Consider the following 21,026-nt stretch of genomic DNA (forward strand, 5'->3'; position numbering starts at 1 on the left):
CATTCCCAATATGTTCACAATGTGTCATTTTTTACTCCTATATAAGCAATTATTCGTACCAGAATAATTTTCCTTGGTTTTCAAAACAGAAGCGCCTGTCTGTTCTCAGTTCCTCTGGTAACTTAACCCTTATGTACGTGGGACTTTTAGGAAACACTATTACACACACACACACACACACACCACACACACACACACACACACACACACACACACACACACACACACACACACACGCACACACACAAACGCGCGCACACACACACGTACATACAAACTCAGATGTGTGGACCCTTCAGCCAATCAGTCCTCTAATTAGTACCTAGTACTAATTTATATACATTTGAATATTAGCTGTGATTAATCTAGATTAATCACAGAAAACTGTGTGGCTAATTTGTGTGTTTGTGGCTGTGTCTGTATGTGTGTTTATTTGACATTGATGACGTATTTAAGAATGTATACAAGGAAAGTTATTAATGCTTTGAACCAGTAAAAACAAACATTATTAGTGGCAAATAACCACATTGTGCCAGCTCACTATTAAGAGCATAAACACTGCTTTTACAATAAACTCCTACCATAAATGGGAATCAGCTCTCACCAGTTCATTTTACGGTATTCATGTTTTCGTAAGCTCTGAGCTGCCACATTTTATATGGCTGACTCACTCTATTTGCTTTTGTACCGGTTAGCAACGGTAGTTGCTATTTTTGGCTGCTTGTCAGCCTCTTGCCAAACTAAATACTGCAGTGAAGTTTCCATTCACAGACAGAGGGCCACTATATGCCAGATCCAGTGCTGTGAGAAAAGTCTGCCCCTCTCTCTGCCAGCCAATCTGCTGAGTTTCCCTCCACTCAGTCTTTGAAAGGAGATGTTCAGTGGCTCATTTGGCCAAATTGTGGGCACCCATTTTTAATAAAATGTGTGATTTTGTGAGCGAGTTGTCAGGAAGCTAAGGCTGATAGGAAGACTTTTACAGATTGATGCAGCTTCTGATTTTCAGCAGTACATGCTTCAGATTTCATAAAACTATGAGAAAACAATAAAGGAGAGTACAGAAGATGCCAGGAGACCCTAGCTAATGTAATGGTGATGCTAATAAAGTATAAAATTAATATGAACTCTCACTATTAAAAAGACATTTTCATCTCACCTGTTGGGTTAGCTGCTGACCCAACACCAATTATATTCTGTATATGTCTTCATACATCTAGAGAAGATGGCTGTTCTAGGAGTTCTTGTCTTTCTGGGTTCACTCAAGGTTGCTTGTGACCCATAACTGTCATCACAGATGATTTTATATGATGTAAAAAAAGAACAAAAAATCAGTAGTAAAAGAAGAGGTGAACATTTTCATTACTAGAAAAACTGACTGTACTACAGAGGACTGACAAAAGAGATGTTTACAAATTTGTTCATCCAGGTAAAAACAATCACCTTACTGTGTATCAATGAAAGACGGAGGACACTTTTTATATTCCAATTTCACAGCTTTAGTTTGAACTCCATGAGGCACTTGTTAAGACTAGTTGTTAGGAATAAAAGTGCAGTCAGACTGCGAAGCCTTCCAAGACAGGGTTTACAACAGACATTGCATACATATATGTAATTATAGTATTTTACTACATGTATTACAGTTTCACTTATTTAATGGCTATTTTGCACATCCATTTTGTTATTTGCTTCTCTCCTCTTGCTCAGTCTCTCTTTCTGTTTGTCACTTGCTCGTACCACACCCAACTGCTTCCTTACAGGAAGCCTGATACTCTGACATCACAGGGAGGTTGTGAGCATAAACCAGCCACAAGAATGCAGCATGCAGGCAAGGCAGCGCGAGCTCAGACAGAAGACAGGAAAAGGAGGAGATCGAGTTGGTTAAATAGCTGAAACTTACCTTTGGTGAAGACATAGATTAGAGAGAAAGTAAGACACAGCTCAGAGGCACTATGAAAGGACTGAATGTAAGCAGATCGCAGAAAAAGGCAAAAAGTCTAACCTGAAAATCTGAAGTAGCTTCATCATGGTAAGACTCCATCCTTGAGCTTAAGCAATTGTAGTGATGCTGCAATCTCATGCTTATAATTGCTGTGTGTTGACTAGCTGGACAAAATCATGCCATAGCAAAGCTGTTACTTGGATCCAACTTTGCGTGGAGTCACTCAACTTAGTCTATGCATGATGGAAAGTGAAGCTAACTGACTGTAACAGGTTTATGCTTGAGTTATGCTGCTTGGCTAAAATATGTCAGAGCAAACCTTGAAAAAAATGCAAACCTACTGTTAGTGCTATTAGGAGATCGCTGTACTTCAGCAGTGAAATATGAAGCAGTTATACATTTCTGGTAATGGTTGTGTTGCTGTTTTTAGCATTTCAGCACTTGAGACCTCATGTGTTTCACAGCCATATTAAAAATTCACAAATAAGAAGCTTACAGAAATAAAATAATCTCACATTCTCATATCCAGGCACACAAAAGGCCAGGGAAAGCCTCAAAGCCATTTGCTAACAAATGATTATATCATGCTGCATACAAGGTAAATATTACATTAAAAATCAACAAAATGTAGTTATATAGATCAAGATCATCACTATGAGATTACTGCACACAAACTGCCATAATTTATTCAGTTTTAAAATAGTCCATCCATCCATCCATCCATCCATCTGCTCAACTCTTATCCTATTCATGCTTATCAGCTAGGCACAGTTATCTGACAAAACCTGGCATAGTAACTTCAACCCATTACAGACTAAATGATTGAAAAAGTTTATATTTGACTGATTCATAATTCATTTTTAGAAGTATTTTAAAAACAGAAGAGATTTCTGAGAACTATGGATGTCGTCCACAACAAATTTGGCAAATGAGTGGAAAATTTTTGCGCACCGACACACGGAGGATACAATAGCACTGCTGCATCCAGCTTAGCTACAAAAATAAGTATCTATGCACCAACATGATTTATCAAGCTCTCACCTAACTGTGAATGTTCTGACTACATTACTTCTCTCTCACTACAGTAAGATGCAGAAAAATAAGCTGCCTGTTCAGTAAAGGAATCATTCCAGATACAGGATTTGGTTACAGAACTGTGAAAACCTTCTGAGTCCAGATGTGCGGAAGTCTCAGTTCTAGTTATAAATTGTAGGTCATCAGGATTCATCTACAATTAAACTCGCATTCTCCAGTGTTTAGGATTATGATTGCACCTGCTTACTGCCTCACCTGAGGATGCATTAAATCACATTTCTAAGCAAGGCTGTGTAGATGAGCTGGTTAGGGATCTAAGGCCATGTCTGCAATGTTGTGAGTTCAAATCCCATGGCTGGCAGAGCATCACCCTCGGGCCCCTGAGCGAGGCCCCTGACCCCCAGCTCCAGGGTTGCTGCACGCTGGCTGATCCTATGCTGTGACCCTCAAGCTTACGAAGATCGATAAAGTATCACTATTCTCTTATATATAGCCCCAATTGCTAAAGGGATTTTATCTGAAAATGTTCTCTGATCCTAAGTGTTGCTACAGTGCAGACTGTCCCTGAGTTACAACCTATGTGACACATGACAAATCAAACGTATGACCAGCATTTAAAAAAAAGGAAATCTATGTAAAATTAATTTTGAGAGGCCATATGCTACACTAGCCAGTGCCTGCTGAGTACTGCTCAATAGCTGCCACAGGACACACCTGCACTGTATGGAAGTGCTATGTGAGTCAGTGCCTGCTGAGCATTCTTCAATAATTGCCATAGGACAGAATTGCACTGTATGGCAGTAATACACTAGCCAGTACCTACTGAGCACTGTTCAATAGCTGCCGCAGGACAGAACTGCACACTATGGCAGCGCTACTATCATAATTTATTTGTTACGTATCATTAAACATGTTTTCAAGACGTTGTAAATATTTACCATATGGAATGAAAGGGGTTGGGATAATCTTAAAATGATCGAAGCTTTTGTTATAGCTTAACATACTGGTCCCTGTGAGTCATTTTAGCATCACCAGAGTTATGTTCTTTGTCTGATAACCTTAAAATCTTACACCTTAAACAACCTCTGCTGTCAACTAACTGCAATTTCCTGTGGTCGTAATACAGGAAGCACAAAGCAGGAAGTGAATCTTGTGAATGTTGTTTCACACTTGGGTTATGCAAACAATGCTACATGCCCTTCACTTATTCGGTGCTGGACACCATGAAGACAGTCAAGCAAGTCAAAGCAATAGTCACCGGATGTTTTTTCTCTTTGTTTTTTACTCCAACTTATTTTCTTTAGAGGCTTTGTTTTTAAATCCAGTAAAGTCATTTGTTCTGTGAGTTTTCTGAAAATGGAACACAAGCTACCGTGCCTTTATCAGAAAAAGATTTTCTGTATCTCTGTAAATCCCCTACATCTTCTATGATGGGAAATCACGTGATCAGACAGTGGTTATGATGCTTGTGCACCTGCTTGAATACCTTGGATCATTAGTCTAATAGTTACATATATGTTTTTAATCTATGGCCCCTTAACTAGTTAGTCTGATATAGGAGCTCTGAGCTTTTTCTCCATTTTATAAGCAAGCAGAAAGACTTAATACACATATAACGATGAATGGTTTTATAAACTACACTAATGAAGAAAAAGGTCAGATCTAAAACTTTGTGATATTTTTTCTTCTCCTTCACAGCTATGATTTATTGGAGATTTTCCAAGATCTACATCAGACGGCAGATTGGAAGTAGTTTGGAGAGATGATCATTTCACAGAGCAGTCATTGATGAAAAGTGTGTGTCAAAATTTCAAAGTAAAGCCAACCATAAACAAAGCGCTGGTCTTAAAAACTTTGGAAGTTAAAAACAAGGAGTACTATCAATTTCCTGGCTGAACTACAACTGCTCTACATACTGTATGATTTTGCCACCTAATAGGAGCAACAATGCAACAAAACATGCAAGTTGAATAAAAAACAGGGCCACCAAAAGACACAGGGGTGACTGCTGTATCTTCAGATCGATAACAGTTTTCTCAGAATGTCCTTATTTTAAAGTACTTTGCTTTGAGCCGACGATATACACTCCACATTCTGCTTAGAGGAATTGCAGTACATGCAGAGAGAGATTATACCTGCAGGGACAGACCAAAACCCAGACATTAACACAAAGTCATGAGTGAGACTATTCTTCAGTTTCTCACAGGCTTTTGGAACATCACCGCCATCAAGCATGACCAAGGCGTCTACAACACTGTGTGCCTTGCCATTCTTCTTTCACTGCCAGCGCTGGTCCTTCTCACCTCGCTGGTGATCTGCTGTCATTGCTGTTGCTGTCAAAAGGACAAAGCTGGCAGATGCTGCCAATCCAGGAACCACACAGGCATCTCCAAAGCTGATGCAAAGAAGAAGAAGAAGACCACCAAGGATGAAGACCTTTGGATCTCAGTGAAGACTGAACCAATGGCTTCTGAAAGAATGACACTCACAGTGGTTTAATGGGCACGCACACAGACACCTGCTCGCACATACACACACACACACACAGTTCACACATTTAAAATCCATGTAAACAGAGTGGAAGTGAATGGGCATAATTTTAGAAAAATACCTTTGGTGAAGACATAGATTAGAGAGAAAGTAAGACACAGCTCAGAGGCACTATGAAAGGACTGAATGTAAGCAGATCGCAGAAAAAATGAGTGTACGTATGTAATCCTTTTTAACAATCTGACACTCATTTTTGTGTGTATGGAATTGGGTACCTAAAATGGTACCATCACTGACTGACTGATTCACATGGATTCCTGAGAGAATGATTATCTACTAGTATATTAAAAGGGCAGATTCTGTACTTGACTGACATTAAAATGAATGTTTATGTTTGTAGTAGTAAGGTGGAAATTAAGCAATGCAAAATATTTCTTTGCTATACTCAGTTTTTACTTTCTCATCAATATTAATGCAAAAAGTAAAATATACTCTTTGTCTGCTTCTTTCTGTTATATTTAATATTTGATTGACACAATGTTATAAAAGGAATATTCTGGATCTTTTTCATGTACTGATTTTTATCAGCTTGGCATTCCTCTCAAATGCAACCCAGAATAGTTTCCTGTATTGTGAGCTGTCCATTCTACAGCTGATTGATGGAGGACATGTGTTCCACAAACCAAAGAGCCTGAACCCATTCACATCAGCACATGACTGTAGTGCAGTTTGACTTTTTGTTCCATTACTGACTGTGCTTTCACAAATACAACATGCTAAACATGCCATTGGATATTCATCCGTCCATCCATCAATCCATCCATCCATCCATCCTCTACCACTTTTCTGGGTCGGGTTGCGGGGGCAGCAGTCTAAGCATGGAAACCCAGACTTCCCTCTCCCCGGCCACTTCGTCCAGCTCCTCCAGGGGAATCCCGGGGCGTTCCCCGGCCAGCCGAGAGACATAATCTCTCCAGCGTGTCCTGGGTCTTCCCCGGGGCCTCCTCCCAGTGGGACATGCCCGGAACACCTCACCAGGGAGCCGTCCAGGAGGCATCCTGACCAGATGCTCAAGCCACCTCATCTGGCTTCTCTCGATGCGGAGCAGCAGTGGCTCTACTCTGAGTCCCTCCTGAATGACCGAGCTCCTCACCCTATCTCTAAGGGAGAGCCCAGCCACCCTGCGGAGGAAACCAATTTTGGCCGTTTGTATTCACCATTGGATATTGCCCTCACAAATTCCAGGGAAGTACCATGTCTTTTAGTCAGAATTATCAGTATTTAGTCATTGCAAAATTTTCTGTCCTATTCAATGGATTCGGTCTGTATAAAAAATGTTCCTCTTTTAATTTATGTATGTCTGTACAGAGAAATTGCACAACTGGTCTGATGCCATGATGAGTTTTATTTATGAGTGTAAGCAGCTCGATTGCTATAAGGCACCCATCATTTTAGAACGCGATCACTGATATCTCATACAATTCAGTTAATTATTCATTAATACAGTCAGCAACTCATCACTGCAGTTCAGGAAAGTGTAACTGCAGTTAATGACTCATCACTGCAGATAATGCTTTGTTTGTTCTGTTGTCACTGCAGTTAATGATTACATATAATAACTCATCTCAGATATGTACAGTGACTGATTAAGACTGTAGAGTGTAGCCCAGGCATGCATGTAAGGCCATTTAACAATGACTGAATAGTCCAACTGATATGAAAAAAGAGGAGCTTTTCACATGGTACATGGACAATGCTAATGTGTGTGTGTGTGTAATAATAATTGTAATGAGGCCAATATATACCATATATATATATATATATATATGTACATAATTATGATTGTTGATTTTAATTAAATATAATGTACATAAAAAAAAATTAAGGATGGTCTTTGAAATTGTCTCAATTTGTATGTATGAATTTGGCCATCTGTCGTGGAAGGAATCTGTTACCTTAAAAGTGACCACACTGAAGAGGGCCAGTGAAAATGAGAGTGATTGTGGAATGATCTGTTTCCTTAAGAGTGACCACCCTGAAGAGGGCCAGTGGAAATGAGAGTGATTGTGGAATGATCTGTTTCCTTAAGAGTGACCACCCTGAAGAGGGCCAGTGGAAATGAGAGTGATTGTGGAAGGATCTGTTTCCTTAAGAGTGACCACCCTGAAGAGGGCCAGTGGAAATTAAAGTGATTGTGGAAGGATCTGTTTCCTTAAGAGTGACCACCCTGAAGAGGGCCAATGGAAGTGAGAGTGATTGTGATGTGTCACTGTTCGAGCAGGTCGTTCGTCAAATTTTAACAAAAACACTTTTTGTAGTGGGATAGTTATGTAACAGGACTTCACAGAACTTCATCTGCCTGTACCACACTTCGAAGGATATTTATACTGGTCCACTTTACTATTTTTCATCTAACACTAGAATTTTTTTCCTTTAATCATGTTATGCATGGAACTCAATCTCAGTGGCATTCAGGGAGACAAGGCAGCTTTTCTTGGGTCCTAGTTTATACCCTAACTGAGGATAGGGGTTTGATGGCTACATCTCTAACAGCTCTGGGGAGCATTCATCACACTACGGTCATTAGAAGGGCCCACTGCATCATGGAAGACAGTCCCCACCCCTGTCAGAGCTGCATCACACTCCTACCATCAGGAAGATGCAGGAAGAGTATGAAATCAAGACTTCAGAACAGTTTCCACCCACAGGTCATTAGGTCAAGCCACCACCCAGCTGTATTTCCAATGAGATGTGCTGCCATCTATAGGTGAACTTTGGCAGTATGCCTCCAAGCCTCCAAAAGTCTGATTATATTACATTTCTCCTCACCTCATGCTGCCATTCAAGCAAAGTCACTCAGGTATACTGCAGCAAAGTGCTTCCTGAGACTCTAATATGAAAAGCATTTTAAATAAATTATATGAAAGTCCTTATAGGTAAATGCTAATTGATACATTTTTACAATTTTTTGGCAACCAGGGACTTCTATTGTTGTACGTTCCAGTTTTTTTTTTATATTGGTGTTATATTGGTATTGATTTCCATATATTACAATCAGGACATACACATTTTTGGAAACTTATGGAATAATGCCGTTAATAAGTATTAAAATTTCATTAAAACACGACAACCCTTTTTCTGTATAAGTGTGTATCTTTATTATGATAGCTGAATGAATATTACATATTATAATGCAAAAATATAAATATTGAACCACTTCCTCTCACAATTTTGAAGGAAAAGAACCACAATTGTAAAATACGGAGGCTGAGAAGATAGCGAGCTCGCGCTCGTATCTTCTGCGCAGAGATTGGTGTGCGGAGTTCGGTATGAGAAAGTCCCAGCATAACAATGCAGATGGATAGATAGCACGAAAACCTCTATAAAACTTTTTTCAATTTTGCCGTTAACTGTCCCTTTAAAAGCATTAAATTAGAGGATTCAAATTTCTTAAAATGTGAATTGAAAACATTATACATTTGTTTATGATTATATTTATTGAAAACATTTCAGCATCATAATTTTCAGTTTTTTTAAGTAAATCTCAATTCAAATTAACAATACAATGAACTTATTCGTAAACTATGACTAGCTTATCTGTAATTATATACACGTACTTGTAAAAACGTCATTTGAAAAATAAAAAAACGCTTGAACGTGCCTTTCTATATAAAAGGGTCATTCCCACATTTAAATCAGTGTTAAAGAATTTTGATTTTGAAAGTCCGTAGTGTGTTGTGTGGAAATTCGATTTCCTCCCTTTTGTCTGATAATATTTTAATAAAATTTTATGAAAATCCAATTAAAATTAAATGTCCGATGAAGCGGGGAAAGCATGTTTTTTAAAATAAATGGTTTTGCATGGTGTGCGTGTAATATTAAATGGAGGCATTTTGTTGTAAATAAAGTTGGCTTTGAATATTGTTGGATCTGCACTATAATGTGAGAGCATGATTGTTTTAAATAAAGTTTAGTTTGAATGTTGAGTGTTGATAATCATGGCGTCTGCTGTTCTAAAAAAGGTTGTTAATCTAGGGTCAGGGGTTTTATTGTCTTCATTTTGCGTATCACTTTCGGTAAGGGTGCATACTATTCTATATTCTACTTTGTCTTTTTTAGATTTAACAGTAATGGTATAATTAAGCTAAGATGATCAGGACCAGCGACAATGTGTAAACGTCATTGAATTGTATCTAACTTAGCTTTTCTAGTTTTATCCATTATCCGCCTGCTATATTCAAGTTTTCACAGCGATTGTAGTTAAATATTTTCTTACAATTAATGGAATCCGATTAATGCACATTCTGAATGTTCGTGATGATAGTTTTCGCATTGCGGATTGTATGAAAGGTGTGTTTTTTGTGGTACAGAATTAGGATAATTAAATCTAAGATGGAGGGGGGGTACTGTTTATATCTTTAAACCTAAATGCAACGATTTGTGAAAATATAAACTTGTCTAGGCGTTTAGGAGCCCAGTGTGTGCTGTGGAGCAGGTCAGAGGTTATTATGTAAATTGGAAAATGCTGCGGGATGTGAAGAGGAGAAAAATGGCCTTCGAGTATGCAGACGAACGGCTGCGCATCAATGCGCTAAGAAAAAACACCATCCTCCCCAAAGAGCTGCAGGTATGGGTCTTTTCAGCTGACTGGCGCTTCAATGTACATATTTCCCTAGACAGTCTCTGAGTTGTCTTGGAAGAGTAACACATCTTTATAAGTGTGTGTTTTCTGTTCTTATACCCACACATTCAAACCAACTGTGTTGCATCTAGCTGATTCTTTGATTTGCATGTAGGAAGTGGCAGATAAAGAGATTGCTGACCTGCCAAGGGACAGCTGTCCAGTGCGCATCCGCAATCGCTGTGTGATGACATCACGGCCCCGCGGTGTGAAGAAGAAATGGCGCCTCAGCCGCATTGTTTTCCGTCACCTCAGTGACCATAACCAGATGTCTGGGATCCAGCGTGCAATGTGGTGACTTCTTTCCTTTGTAAAGAGACAGTGGACAAATCTGGGCTCTCAGGCCTCATTACAAGCAAAATTAATGTTTCACCCACATTTGTGTTAATGTAATAAAAGAATGTATTGTTTGTTTATTATTTTTAAATTTACTTAAATGTATGCAGGTGTGATATATAGTATTTAGGGCACTTTTCCACCGCACTCCACATTGAGAAAGTACCAAAAGTAGGGTAAAAGTATTTGGGTTCCACTGGTGTAAAAACTGGTACCGGTGCCAAATGACATCACAAAGGCAGTATTTTTTACTGAAATCGAAAAATGGATGTTTTTTATAGGGCTGGATAATATAATGTGATATTAATGCAATATTAATGCCAACATCGAATGTTATGTGAATGTGATTGACATAGCTTGCTACACTTGGAGACACCATGAGATTAGATAATTAATAATTAGACATAATGTGGGCAAAATAAAAACACAACAGAGAGGTGTAAACACAAGGTAGGTGATGAAAATAGAAGTTTGTGAAAGTTTAAATAGTGCAATGCTGCAAGGTGACACAAGTACAACACAGACAACATACACTCACCTAAAGGATTATTAGGAACACCTGTTCAATTTCTCATTAATGCAATGATCTAATCAACCAATCACATGGCAGTTGCTTCAATGCATTTAGGGGTGTGGTCCTGGTCAAGACAATCTCCTGAACTCCAAACTGTCAGAATGGGAAAGAAAGGTGATTTAAGCAATTTTGAGCGTGGCATAGTTGTGGGTGCCAGACGGGCCGGTCTGAGTATTTCACAATCTGCTCAGTTACTGGGGTTTTCACGCACAACCATTTCTAGGGTTTACAAAGAATGGTGTGCAATCGGAAAAACATCCAGTATGCGGCAGTCCTGTGGGCGAAAATGCCTTGTTGATGCTAGAGGTCAGAGGTGTTACGTGCCGCTGTTTTTACTCCGTCTCCACATCCGAACTCCGCCCACGACCATGCCCACGACCTGGCCTGGCTCCACCCCTACCTCCGGACCCCGCCTTCGTTTCCGGCCCAGCCCGACCTCGTCACGTCCGTCCGGAGAGGGATAAAAGCCGGACAGAGAGACACTTCGAGAGCTTAGCTCGTTTCTTGATTATTGTGGTTTGCTTTCTTTGGTTTTGATTACTTGTGTATGACTTTTGATTTCCTTGACTAACGATTCTTTGCCTAGCCCTTTCTGTACTTTCGCCCGGTCTGCTTGATTTTCTGGTTATCGATCTTTTTGCTTGCTTTTGGTTTACGTCTTCGCGCGCCCCTCTCACTTTGACGCTTTACTGTGTGTATGTTTTGTATGATTGTTTGGTGCTTAGGGAGTGATTGCCGGTTTTGTTTGGAAGTTTTTGTGACTGTTTTTGGATAGGGAGTAAGGGTTAACACTTGTTATTTGGTTTTCGCACTTAGTTAAGCTAGATAGGGGTTGTGTTTGGTAAGTGGGTTTTGTTTATTATTTTGGCAATAGTCACTCCTGAGTTTTACGCACCTGGATCATTTGTTCTGTGTCTGTCTTGCGTGAATAAAATATAAAAAACTATAAAAATATCCCCTTTGTCCACGTGTGTTCCCTTGTACACCACACCCTGTGTTCCCCTCGTTCCCCTTTCCCCATTCCCTTCCTCTGTTACACCCTAACCCCTAGACAGGGTCGTAACAGAGGAGAATGGGCCGACTGATTCAAGCTGATAGAAGAGCAAGTTTGACTGAAATAACCACTCGTTACAACCGAGGTATGCAGCAAAGCATTTGTGAAGCCACAACACGCACAACCTTGAGGCAGATGGGCTACAACAGCAGAAGACCCCACCGGGTACTACTCATCTCCACTATAAATAGGAAAAAGAGGCTATAATTTGCAAGAGCTCACCAAAATTGGACAGTTGAAGACTGGAAAAATGTTGCCTGGTCTGATGAGTCTTCATTTCTGTTGAGACATTCAAATGGTAGAGTCAGAATTTGGCGTAAACAGAATGAGAACATGGATCCATCATGCCTTGTTACCATTGTGCAGTCTGGTGGTGGCTGTGTAATGGTGTGGGGGATGTTTTCTTGGTACACTTTAGGCCCCTTAGTGCCAATTGGGCATCGTTTAAATGCCACGGCCTACCTGAGCATTGTTTCTGACCATGTCCATCCCTTTATGACCACCATGTACCCATCCTCTGATGGCTACTTCCAGCAGGATAATGCACCATGTCACAAAGCTCGAATCATTTCAAATTGGTTTCTTGAACATGACAATGAGTTCACTGAACTAAAATGGCCCCCACAGTCACCAGATCTCAACCCAATAGAGCATCTTTGGGATGTGGTGGAACGGGAGCTTCGTGCCCTGGATGTGCATCCCACAAATCTCCATCAACTGCAAGATGCTATCCTATCAATATGGGCCAACATTTCTAAATGCTTTCAGCACCTTGTTGAATCAATGCCACGTAGAATTAAGGCAGTTCTGAAGGTGAAAGGGGGTCAAACACTGTATTAGTATGGTGTTCCTAATAATCCTTTAGGTGAGTGTAGATCTGTACATATACTGCATAACGTGTAACATGCAATGTGCAATTATAATGTGCAAATAGATCTTCAGGGGTCTGTTGATGAGAAAGTAAACACTGAAATTGTGCAAATGTTGCATTGTTGTTAAAAAGCAGCAGGAACTGGGGGAGAAGCTGTTCTTGAAGTGGGTTGTTTTGAGGGTTAGTTATCTGAATAGTCTACATGAGGGAAGCAGTTGAAACTGATTCCGATTAGGATGTGAGGGATCATGCATGATTCCTTTGCCACATTTAGTGGTGCATTGAGTGTGTGGCTGTTCAACAAATGACAGGGCAGAGCACAGATCTTTTAGGCCTTGGTGACATTTCACTGGAGTCTTCCTAGTCTTGACAATGTCTGAATCATTGGCGGAGCGGGGGGGTGGCTTACTGGGCTTAAGCCCGGGTTGTTGTTTCAGAAGCCCAGGGTCTTTTGGAGTGTAATTTATTTCATAGTTAGATGCCTGACTGACAACTGTATAAAACAAAAACTACACACAATATTCGAAGCACATAGCGCACAGTCGTAAATTCCCCATAATTTTGGTATGATCCGAGGTCAGGCACTAGGCGACTGAGCACAGCACTTACGCATGTGAGCGAGGGGGGAGAAGCTGCTGCCTGCGAATTTGCTGTAGGAGAAGTGCAGACAGGCAGACAGAGGAGAGCTTAAGTTTGACCAGGTACCAAAGCAAATCATTCGTACTGTACAAATAGCTAATGTAAATATGACGCTGACAAAAGATTGATATCAAACTGATCACGTGACCCATATTACGTTACTTGCTCTTCGAGTGAATCAAGAAATGGCGAAATGAAAAGCCGAACAACAATGCTGTTTTTTTTTAGAGAGTCTTAGGTTACATGTGTGTTTATTTCATATTTTCAGTTGTTACCCTCCACGGCTAAATAAAGCACTCTAAATCGGTTTCAGTTATGTATACTGGTGTACACAACAATGGACATAAGGGGCTTCTTTCACAGAAAAAAACTCAGGTAAATGTTATTTTATATATTATGCTTTGTATGTTGTTCAATATATTTCTATGCAAAAAAAGAGGAATTTCAATACACAGCAGTATATTCACAGTTGAAACCAAATATTTACATACACTTTAGGGAAAAAACATAAAAACATTTTTTTTACTGTTAAACATCAATTTAGAGTAAACTTTTTTGTTTTATATAAATAAATATTGAAATATCTTTTGAATTAGTTAAATGTCAGAATAAAGAGAGAGAGAGAGAGAGATGTCTATTTTTTTATCACTTTCATCAAATTTAGGAGTATATATACACTAAGTTTATTGTGTCTTTAATTAATAAGAAAACTCCAGACGATTCCATTCTGAGCTTAAGAAGCTTCTGATAGGTTAGTAGAGTCACAGCCTAATAAATCTTCAACTTCACAGCATGTTTTTCAGTCATTTCTAACCCCAACCCCCCCCCCCCCCCCAATCCCACATGCATACTACCCTTAGGGGCTAAGCCCCGGGTGTATAAAATGTCTGACTCCGCCTCTGGTCTGAATTAATCCACAATTTTAGGGAACTGCAAATGGAGGTGCCCAGAAATGTGAAAGAATCTGTTACTGTAATTTGTTGAGTGTTGATATGGAGTGGGGGCTTTGGTGTTCTGAGAGTGCCTGAAGTTCACAGCATTCTCAAAGGTTCTGCAATTGTTGAGCTGGAGGTCATTGTCAGTGCCCCAGGAGAATACTTTGTCCACCACTATCTGATACTGTGTTTCGTTGTTGTCAGTGGTGATGGCAATGATTGTATCATCTTCATATTTGACATTTCTTATAGAGCTACCATGTGATGTTAGCCCATTTATGAACCGTTAGACTACATTTTAAAACTACTGTGCCAAAAAGCACACATTTAAGAAGCCTCTTCCTAAATTCACCCAGCTGTCAGGCTACATGAGACATGATATAAATTACATTGTTCCTACTTCCCACCTACGGACAGGATGAAATTCTTCTGGTGCTCTTTTTTCTATATATAACCTAATCTGTTTAATGTGTCAAAGAGTACATTTAAGAACCAAACTTCATAAGTAAAGTGAAGTTCTGATGCATCTGATATAATATGGAATTACAATCTGTGTTCATTCTGGAGATTAAAAAAAATACAAATTATATTTCCTACAAAAACGTCGTTTTAACAATTGTTCCTTTAATCCACTTGTTATGCAATTATAGAATAATGCTTTTTTGCAAATAATATAATTGATATTTCTTATCTAGATGGGTGGATCGGCAGTAGTCTGATGTGGCAGATGTCTAACAGTCTCCTTATTTGAGGTTGTCTTTTCAGAGGGTTGTATGAGGATGAAGTTTCCCACAGACAATTTTTAGAATGGATTTTATTTTGAAACCAAACCACCGGAAGTCTTCCTCGTTTCTAGAACATGCTGCTGGACCTGGTGCCCGTTCGGCACTTCCGGGCTTCGCTTCGCTTTCTTGATGGTGCTGGCGGCTGATTGTTTAGTAACTGCAGGTCTGTTTCATACCGTCAAGATGGACATTGGCGAGCAGGCAAGTACCTAAAATGTGCTGACATCGCCAAATTACATAAACTGTCTGCTGTAGGAAGCGCGTCATAGTTTGGCTCGGTAATACACTGAATTTAATGTTTATGGTTAGATGTCGGTTTATGGTTCAGTAATAAAATTAGCTAATGCTTTGCTTGTCTGGTTAGGTTAATCGAGGGGCTGGGTAAAGGTCCGGTCCAGGTCCCTGATTTTTCAGTCTAGGTCGGTGAGTAATCTGTGTATCGATATCGGTCACTGTCATTCCCCTTAGATCATCGAGCTAGAGAGCGACCTCCGGGAGATAAAATGTGTCATAGAAAAATGTGAAAGAAAGCGTGTCCGGGACGTCCTGGCCCAGGAGCAAAAGAAAATCAGAGAGGAGATTGCAGGCAAACGGCAGGAGGCAGAGAAGCGAGCGGCGACGCCGGCGGCGGGGATGAGCGGAGCCTCCAATAAGGCCTACACCGTCAAGATTAATAACTACGGTATTTCTTACTAATTCTACAGTAACTCGCCACCTACCTACCTGTCTGTTTATCTGAGATTACGGGACCATCCCACTACCACCCACTAATTACCCTACATTGGCAACGCAAATTAGCCACAATACATGAAACCCCCCGCAAAGTCAATAAATACGGTATATTCAGGGCTGCTATAGTAATTTTCAATGTATCCGTTTATTTACGTAGGATATTACATAGGGATCTTGGGGTGTTCATTTAAAGAGGCTTCGTACGAACGAAACATTATTCATAGGAACATTTATACCAAGATTTTGGAATCTATAAAGGAACAATATAAACAAAACGTACCCTGAAGAACTCGTAGGTACGTAGCGACATTCAGATAAAAACTTCGGGATTATGTCTGTTTCTATCTATCTATATATCCGTCTGTCCGAAGTCACAGTTTTTTTTGTGGATATGGTTTTCATTTTTAAATCAGTTCACGGGTTATTTTCTTTTATTGGGTGTCCATTTTCATTTCGGTTTCAGTTTACGAGATGACACTGGTCCCAGTACAACGTGCACCAACGCACACACAGGCACCATCAATCAACATAGAATACGCCCAGATTTTAGCCTAAGCATTTTCATAGACACTTATTCAATGGAGGTAGCAGGAAGGTAGATTGTGTTAAGAAGCTACAAGGACAAAATATATTAAAAAGCTCTCCGTTCTAATGCTAATTTAATAAAGATGAATAGACAGCACTTGGGGTGGTTTGCCTACTCTGGCGGTCCCTCGTCCGGAATAGCGCCTGTGAGTTTTCTCATGCGGAGCACTAGTGCCGCTGTGTTCTGTCATCGCAGTTTGCACAGTGTAAAACCACGTTTTTCTTTTGTGATAATTGGAACTAGCCTCCTAATTAAGCAGTCATATTAAACTAAAACACTTGTTATAATTCATTGGAGCGTTTTAGAAATAATAAAGGTAATTTTATTAAAATAATAAAAATATTAATTAACTGCCCCTTGCTATGTCACGAAAGTCACATATGGGTTAAATGCAGAGGACACATTTCGTTGTTGCGCACTGTGTGCCGTGGTGTGTTGACAATGACCACTGATCACCTAATTCTAATTCTAAAGATGTGTCGATTTAAAATATTGATGTCGACGCATTTTCAGCATCGACGTCATCGAGTACGTCGACTAATTGCGGTAGCCCAAACATGAAGTTTCCCTAGTGTAAATATACAGGCCAATTACAATGCAATTTGCAGCAATGTCCGGCATCCGTGATATAATTGCTACTGACTGCACTGAAAGCAGTTTCATTCCTATATGTACATTTTCTTTGACTGATATTTCCATGTAGCCTACTATTCACAAGAGACAGCGGTTACACACTTGATCCGGTAGCTGTTAACCACACTTAGAGAAAAGATACACTGATTCAACGGATTTTAAATCCAGCCTTTGTTTTTTGTTTGTTTTATCACATCTGTCATTGTTAGGCTTGTTGAGCTGACTGCGTTAACAGCGGCAGCCACAGGGATAGGTACTACCAGATAAATTCAATTGGCATTCCTCTACTTTGGACATCATGAAGTCTTCATTTCACATTTCTAGAAATTCCTTTTTTTTATTACTGTTTCGGCCATTTTCTCTAAAATAGTGTTGCAGGTGTAGGATGTGTCCGTTCATGTATTGTGGCTAATTTGCGTTGCCAATGTAGGGTAATTAGTGGGTGGTAGTGGGATGGTCCCGTAAGCGCGCACGCGTGCCAATGCTTCTTCGATATATGGGATTTATAACCTGTACGATGCGCATCACGGTTCATGCAAGATTTTATAAATCTGACTTTTATTTTTCTTAAGATCGTTTTCATTTTCTTTTTTATATAATTGTACATTATTTTAATAAATGAGCCCCCAAGATACTGACACAAAAACGTTCCTGCATAGTGCTTATAGCATTTGCAATTTTTGTTAAAATAAAGTGCAATATTAAAATTAGAATTAATTTAGACTTAAGTAATGTTTTCTACAAAATGTGGATATACTCAAAGTTGTATTGTTTTCCAGTTCTGAAGTTCAGATTTTCTCAATTCTGAAGTAAAATGTAAGGTGCTGAAAATAATTTTTAGGGAATGTTCATGATGGTGTTGTCTAGACTTTGTGTGAAATATTCTGGAAATTCATTTGTTTCTAGAAATAAGCCAGAGGAACTGTTTGCAGCTTTTAGATTTGATAATCATTTTGTATTTACTTTTTGCTGTGCAGGATGGGACCAGTCGGATAATTTTGTAAAAATCTACATAACCCTAAAAGGAGTCCATAAATTAGCACCTGAAAATGTGGAAACTAGTTTTACTGAAAGGTAATGTCAGAGATCACTGCAGGTTACATTAGCTTTTTATGGTCTTTGTTTTAAGTTATGAATTATGTTTCTTCATGCAAGATGTTTCTTCAAAAGTTTATGAAGATGACCTCTGCCTCCTACATACACATACATTCTGAGGGACTTGATCATCTGATGGTACAGTAACTTGCACATATTCTGAGGGGCATTGTCATGTTGATGGTACTTTATTAATATCTCTGGTATAGGGAAGGAATGGCTTATTATTCTGTTATTCTAGTTCAAACCCAGCCTCAGCAGAATGGTCACACATCTGTGGGCCCTTGAGCAAGGCCCTTAATCCCCAGCTCTGAGGTGGCTGCCCTTTGCTGCCAAGCTTGCTCTCACCTACATGTGTCTCATGGAGAGCAAGGCAGAATAGGCAAAAAGAATTTCCAAACAAGCATCAATATAATTATCAGTTAATTATCAATATAACAATTGCTTTTTTTATCCTTGAAGATTATTGCATAGTAAGTAAGAAAGTCCACATGGTTATATAATTAAATCGATTTTGTCTTGCAGATCCTTTGTGCTGCTTGTTAAGGACCTTGATGGGAAGAACCATCAAATGACCATTAACAATCTTCTTTGTCCTATAAATGTTACGGAAAGCTGCAGGAAGGTCAGCACTGGGTTCACGGAAATGTACAGAAATGGTTTGGTCTCATATACTGCATGGCATGGCAGACTACCCCCTCGTGCCTGGTTTATATCTGGTTTATGTCTTACAGATAAAAACGGACATGGTCTTGGTTATGTGCAAAAAGAAGACACAGAAGAGGTGGGAGTGTTTGACCCAGGTGGAAAAGCAGACCAAAGATAAAGAGTGAGTGAACCAGGCCTGGCATTGGTCTTCTGGTTCATTACTCAGGGCTCCTGCAAGCTTGCCAAACACAAGCTGTGGCCTCTGTAGCTGTTACTGTCATTCACTTAATCACACACTATAGGCATTTCAAAGGCCCCAGTTCTCTACACATGAAGCAGGGGTGCATCCATTAATAATATGTCTGTCCATCTTCTAACCGCTTATTCTGCTCAGGATCGGGGGGGAATTGAAGACTCTCCCAGGCTGCATAGGCCCCAAGACAGGAATACACCATTGCTGGAATGCCAGTTCATTGTAGGGCAGACTTTCAGACAAGACATGGAAAAATAAATGACAAAAACTCACCTACTGTAACTACATTTTTGAACTGCAGAATGAAATCTAGAGAAACAGGAGGGGAACATGCAAGCTCTATGTAGACCTAGGGGCAAGAATCATGCACGTAACCCTTGAGATGTGAGGCTGTACTGCTACTTACTGAAACACAGTGCCACCCATCCATGATCCACATTCTAACAAATCAATTGGTCAGGAAGCCAAACTGATGAGGTTTTTCTTGCAATAGGCATAGCTTAACAGCTGAGGTGGAACTGACTTATTATTAAAGTTTAATGGAGTGAAAGTTCCAAACGTCTTTTTATGCCTGTGCAAGATGTTTTATTATATTGCTGAAGGGCGTTACTGATTTTGACAGGAAGCCCAGCTATGATGAGAATGCAGATCCTGGCGAGGGACTCATGAACATGCTGAAGAAGATCTATTCGGAGGGCGATGATGAGATGAAGCGCACCATCAGCAAGGCCTGGACTGAGTCCCAGGAGAAGAAGCTGAAAGGGGAAGTCATGGACTTCTGAGCCACCAAAGGGTGCAGCGTGTCACCCTTCTGCTGTTACGTGGGGAAGTAATGCGGCTGACCTGGCATTGGTCTGGTGTTTTACTGGAAAAACTGCTCTGTCTGTGTACTTTAAAAATTACAGTATGTGTAAAGTGGCATAACTGTTGTTACTGAAATGTAGTTAGACAATTATCTTAATACATCTGATTTTGTATCTATTATGTTAATTGGAAAAAACATGATTGGAATGTTTGGAACAAATAAAACTTATATGGAAAACACTGTAGTAATGCCAACTTGTGTGTGTGTGTGTGTGTGTATCTGTGTATGTGTGTGAGTGTGTGTATGATAAGAACCTGTCATTTTAATGTTGTGATGATCACCTTTTTGGTCCTCAGGAGGGGAAACTCAATTTTATAAAAATGTGTGACTACAATCAAGAAAACTAAAAATGCCAAAAGTCTCATATTTTGTTTGATTACTTACAGCTAAGGTTAGGGCTGGGTAGGGCTTAAGGTTCTCATTGCTGGGATTAGGGTTTTTCCCATAGAAATTAATGGAGAGTCCCCACAAAAATGACACACACACATATAATGTACAGCTGTGGAGAAAATTAAAAGATCACAGCACAATTTTATGTTTCACTCATTTCTTTATGGGTGTGCGTCCGTGAGTAATATATATTTTTTGCAAACTGCAGCTTGGTTCTTCCCTGCTTCTCATTAACAAAGGGCTCCTTCCCTGCTTCCAAGAGCCTGATACAAACTGTCTTAGCAGTGCACTTCACACCTGCACTTAATGTTTCCCATTCCTTTTGAAGGTCACTTGATGTCATCCTCTGATTCATGAGAAACTCATATAAGTTGACAGTCATCTCTGCCATTAGAAAGTTGTTTCCACCCTCTACCTGGCCTGTTTCTGGTTGTTCCCAGTGTCTCTTGTTTCACCTTCTTCTTGTGTACTGCTGGCTTAGAAAT

The 21,026-nt window shown here is 39.7% G+C and overlaps 3 protein-coding genes across 3 annotated transcripts; all 3 read left to right on the forward strand.

The window, feature by feature from the left end:
* Positions 1-1,785: 1,785 nt before the first annotated feature.
* Positions 1,786-7,354, forward strand: LOC111836958 (uncharacterized protein KIAA0040 homolog). The gene is made up of 2 exons (XM_023798673.2): positions 1,786-2,026; positions 4,673-7,354. The coding sequence occupies exon 2, from the start codon at positions 5,150-5,152 to the stop codon at positions 5,471-5,473; it is 324 nt and encodes a 107-aa protein (XP_023654441.1). The 5' UTR covers positions 1,786-2,026; positions 4,673-5,149; the 3' UTR covers positions 5,474-7,354.
* Positions 7,355-9,414: 2,060 nt separating this feature from the next.
* mrps14 (mitochondrial ribosomal protein S14) lies at positions 9,415-10,561 on the forward strand. Its single transcript, XM_023798675.2, has 3 exons — positions 9,415-9,540; positions 9,927-10,091; positions 10,261-10,561. The coding sequence occupies exons 1-3, from the start codon at positions 9,463-9,465 to the stop codon at positions 10,441-10,443; spliced, it is 426 nt and encodes a 141-aa protein (XP_023654443.1). The 5' UTR covers positions 9,415-9,462; the 3' UTR covers positions 10,444-10,561.
* A 3,380-nt stretch (positions 10,562-13,941) lies between these two features.
* cacybp (calcyclin binding protein) lies at positions 13,942-20,328 on the forward strand. The gene is made up of 7 exons (XM_072704084.1): positions 13,942-13,994; positions 15,411-15,540; positions 15,808-16,021; positions 18,268-18,364; positions 18,911-19,010; positions 19,120-19,214; positions 19,909-20,328. Exons 1-7 carry the CDS (start codon positions 13,957-13,959, stop codon positions 20,066-20,068), a joined length of 834 nt encoding a protein of 277 aa, XP_072560185.1. The 5' UTR covers positions 13,942-13,956; the 3' UTR covers positions 20,069-20,328.
* Positions 20,329-21,026: the final 698 nt, after the last annotated feature.

Source organism: Paramormyrops kingsleyae, chromosome 21, assembly GCF_048594095.1.
Source record: "Paramormyrops kingsleyae isolate MSU_618 chromosome 21, PKINGS_0.4, whole genome shotgun sequence".
NCBI lineage: Eukaryota > Metazoa > Chordata > Actinopteri > Osteoglossiformes > Mormyridae > Paramormyrops > Paramormyrops kingsleyae.

Excerpts from the sequence above, each read along its gene's own strand:
- LOC111836958 (XM_023798673.2), top strand. The coding sequence starts at position 5,150 with ATGAGTGAGACTATTCTTCAGTTTCTCACAGGCTTTTGGAACATCACC.
- mrps14 (XM_023798675.2), top strand. The coding sequence starts at position 9,463 with ATGGCGTCTGCTGTTCTAAAAAAGGTTGTTAATCTAGGGTCAGGGGTT. Across the intron at positions 9,541-9,926 it reads CATTTTGCGTATCACTTTCG|GCGTTTAGGAGCCCAGTGTG; the intron begins GTAAGGGTGCAT and ends AAACTTGTCTAG. Across the intron at positions 10,092-10,260 it reads TCCTCCCCAAAGAGCTGCAG|GAAGTGGCAGATAAAGAGAT; the intron begins GTATGGGTCTTT and ends ATTTGCATGTAG.
- cacybp (XM_072704084.1), top strand. The coding sequence starts at position 13,957 with ATGGACATAAGGGGCTTCTTTCACAGAAAAAAACTCAG. Across the intron at positions 19,011-19,119 it reads TTACGGAAAGCTGCAGGAAG|ATAAAAACGGACATGGTCTT; the intron begins GTCAGCACTGGG and ends TATGTCTTACAG. Across the intron at positions 19,215-19,908 it reads AAGCAGACCAAAGATAAAGA|GAAGCCCAGCTATGATGAGA; the intron begins GTGAGTGAACCA and ends TGATTTTGACAG.